Source organism: Caenorhabditis briggsae, assembly GCF_000004555.2.
Source record: "Caenorhabditis briggsae AF16 supercontig from assembly CB4, cb25.NA_068, whole genome shotgun sequence".
Classification (NCBI taxonomy): Eukaryota; Metazoa; Nematoda; class Chromadorea; order Rhabditida; family Rhabditidae; genus Caenorhabditis; species Caenorhabditis briggsae.
Window position 1 is genome coordinate 1 of NW_025543386.1, and position 3,095 is coordinate 3,095.

The 3,095-nt window shown below is 37.3% G+C and overlaps 1 protein-coding gene across 1 annotated transcript in view; it reads left to right on the top strand.

Annotated features, from left to right (window-relative positions):
- Positions 1-1,454: 1,454 nt before the first annotated feature.
- Positions 1,455-3,095, top strand: part of Cbr-rpn-11 — a gene marked incomplete at both ends in the record, with an annotated part of 2,614 nt that continues 973 nt past the window's right edge. Inside the window, 2 exons of the mRNA XM_045241019.1 lie at positions 1,455-1,700; positions 2,231-2,560. Coding sequence (XP_045091215.1) covers positions 1,455-1,700; positions 2,231-2,560 — 576 coding nt within the window. The remainder of the gene's footprint in view (positions 1,701-2,230; positions 2,561-3,095) is intronic.

Below are 3,095 nucleotides of genomic sequence, written 5' to 3' on the forward strand. Positions count from 1 at the left end.
AAAAACAGAAATTTGAGAAATTCTTTAAAAAATGTCTAATCAAATATATAAATTCTATGAAACTAATAATTGGAAAAAAAACGGGATTCCCATAAATTCAAAATTCCGAAATTCGAAAAATTTCGAAGAAAATTTTTCGAGTCTTTTTAACTTTTTTTTCCAGAAAAAGTTAGCGATTTTTATAGATTTTATGCTGAAAGTTCGATTTTAAAATATAATTTTCATCAGCTACCCTACATTTCTTTAAAGGCGCATGTCAGAAAATCAAAAAAAAAAGAAAAGGTAAAAGCATTCCCAAAAAGCTAACAATAAGACTAATAATTTTCTTCTACTTTCTTTCCTTCAATTAGCCAGATTTTCTCCTCATTTTTCTTCCTTAAAATCTCAATTATGCAACAATTTCGGCCTTCAAAACGAAATCGAAATCTTCCGCTGTTTTTTTCTTCTCTTTGTCTTCCGCGTTTCTGGATTTTTCTAAAGGTTTTCAAGTCTTTTCAAATGCATTAAGTGGAAAAAGGGGACATCCGGACAAACAGAGGCACGGAGAAAAATAATAAGTGTACAGAGAAAAGAGGGTCATATTATCGGATAATCTGTGACTTTCGGCGAACGGTCACACATGAAGGAAGAAATTCTGAAAAGCCAAGAAGATTTAAAAAACTGGTTGGATTTTTGAGAAATTCAATGGGACAGGTTTCCAATCTATCTTGTGTTGAAATTTAAATTTTGAGGGGTTTTCTGATTTTTTTTCTATTTTTTAAATTTTTTTCCAGAAAAAGTCAGCGATTTTCATGGATTTTATGCTGAAAATTGCATTAAAAAATATTTTTTATTCAGCTACCGTACTTTTCTTTAAAGGCGCATGTCAAAAAAATTGTTTTCGTGGCGAGACCCGTGGATGAAAAAGCAGCGGGAAGAGGAAGAATTCGAATTTCTTCGCAGTTTCCAATAAATTATCCGGTTTTTCAGGCCTTTTCTTCGTTTTTTGCTTCAAGACTAAAACGATATCGAAAAAAACCTTAATTTCCTGAATTTTTTCTGAATTTTCCTAATTTTCAGTTGTTCCCCATTTTCCCAGTTTTCCACCGATTTCAAAAATTTTTTTCATGATTTATAGGTTCTTTAAGGTGTTTTCTACGGTTTTTCCACTCTGAAACCTTCATATTCCTTCCCTAACCTCTATTTTCGACCCCTAAAAGAAGTGTTGCGCGTAGACTAAAATGCCGCGTCCGCAATGTTTGCGTCGCGGTGTTTGCACACAATTTGAATTGTCATCCTCGCAGCGAAATTTCACCCACTTTTCCTCGTATTTTCCCGGCTAAACTAAGCAAAAAACTTTTGAAAATGGTAATTTTTGAGCTTATTATTCATTTTTATGTTGTTCTGTGTTGTCGTGAACGGCGCTTTTTCCGGATAAAGTCTGAAATTTCAAAAAAAATGTTTTGCAGAGAGGAATGGAGCGATTCTTGCGACTCGGAGGCCTCGGCGGCAATTTGAGCCAATTTGGCGCAGCGCCACAAGACTCGAATCAAGTCGACACGTCTGAAACTGTCTACATTTCCTCGTTGGCCCTTCTGAAAATGCTCAAACACGGAAGAGCCGGTGTTCCGATGGAGGTGATGGGTCTGATGTTGGGAGAGTTCGTCGACGACTACACTGTCAACGTCATCGATGTCTTCGCAATGCCACAGTCGGGAACTGTACGGAATTATTGGGAAAATCGTGATTTTAGGCCTAAATATCGATTTTTAGGCGAAAAATTTGATTTCGCTGTAAATTAGATCGAAAATTGATGATTTTTACTTCAAAAATCATGATTTTCGGTCAATTTTCACTTAGACTTCATCAATTTCAAGCGTTTCAAGCGTTTTTTTTCAAGCGTTTTGTAGGTTATTTTTGACCTGAAATTCCCAATTTTTAGTCAATTCTAATCTAAAATTCATAATTTTCAAGCCATTTTTACTATGAAAATCATGATTTTCAAGCTGTTTTTACTCTGAAAATGTGATTTTTAGTCAATTTTAACCTGAAAATCATGATTCATTTTTCTCTTTCAAAATCCACATTTTCGCTAAAGAACGTTCCGAGCAAAAATAGGAATTGTGAGGTTAAAATTTTTAGAAAAATTGATTTTTTCGTCGTCTAGAACCTTGAGAAATTTGAATTTCAACCTCTAAAAAAGGCTTTTCCCCCGAAAATCCCAAAATTTCAAAAAATTGAAACCTTCCAGGGAGTCTCCGTGGAAGCCGTAGACCCAGTGTTCCAAGCAAAGATGCTCGACATGCTCAAGCAAACAGGCCGCCCGGAAATGGTCGTCGGATGGTATCACTCGCATCCAGGATTCGGTTGCTGGCTGTCAGGCGTCGATATCAACACTCAACAGTCGTTCGAAGCCCTGTCCGACCGTGCAGTTGCCGTTGTCGTTGATCCGATTCAATCGGTGAAGGGAAAGGTGGTGATCGACGCGTTCCGAACGATCAATCCACAATCGATGGCGTTGAATCAGGAGCCACGTCAGACGACGAGTAATTTGGGACACTTGCAAAAGCCGAGCATTCAGGTAGGGGTATGGAGGATGGAAATTGCTGGAAATGACTTGAAAATTGAAAATTTGAGGTGGAAACTGCCGAAAAATGGGCTGAAAATGGACCTTCAAATTTTCGATTTTCTAGACAAAGTTGGGCGAAAAATGGACTGAAAATTCAGTGATTTTTTGGCTGAAAATAAGGAAATAAATAAGAGTAAAAATAGTCTTAAAGGGGGACTCCGACCAAAAATTTTTATTGCATTAAAATGTGTTAAAAGTTATCTGTTCTTCAAATATTATTGCGAAAAAATTCAAAGAAAATCCGAAATCCCCGAAAAACGGCGTTGAAAAGGAAGACAGGGTACCGAGCTCGAATTCGTAATCATGTCATAGCTGTTTCCTGTGTGAAATTGTTATCCGCTCACAATTCCACACAACATACGAGCCGGAAGCATAAAGTGTAAAGCCTGNGGTGCCTAATGAGTGAGCTAACTCACATTAATTGCGTTGCGCTCACTGCCCGCTTTCCAGTCGGGAAACCTGTCGTGCCAGCTGCATTAATGAATCG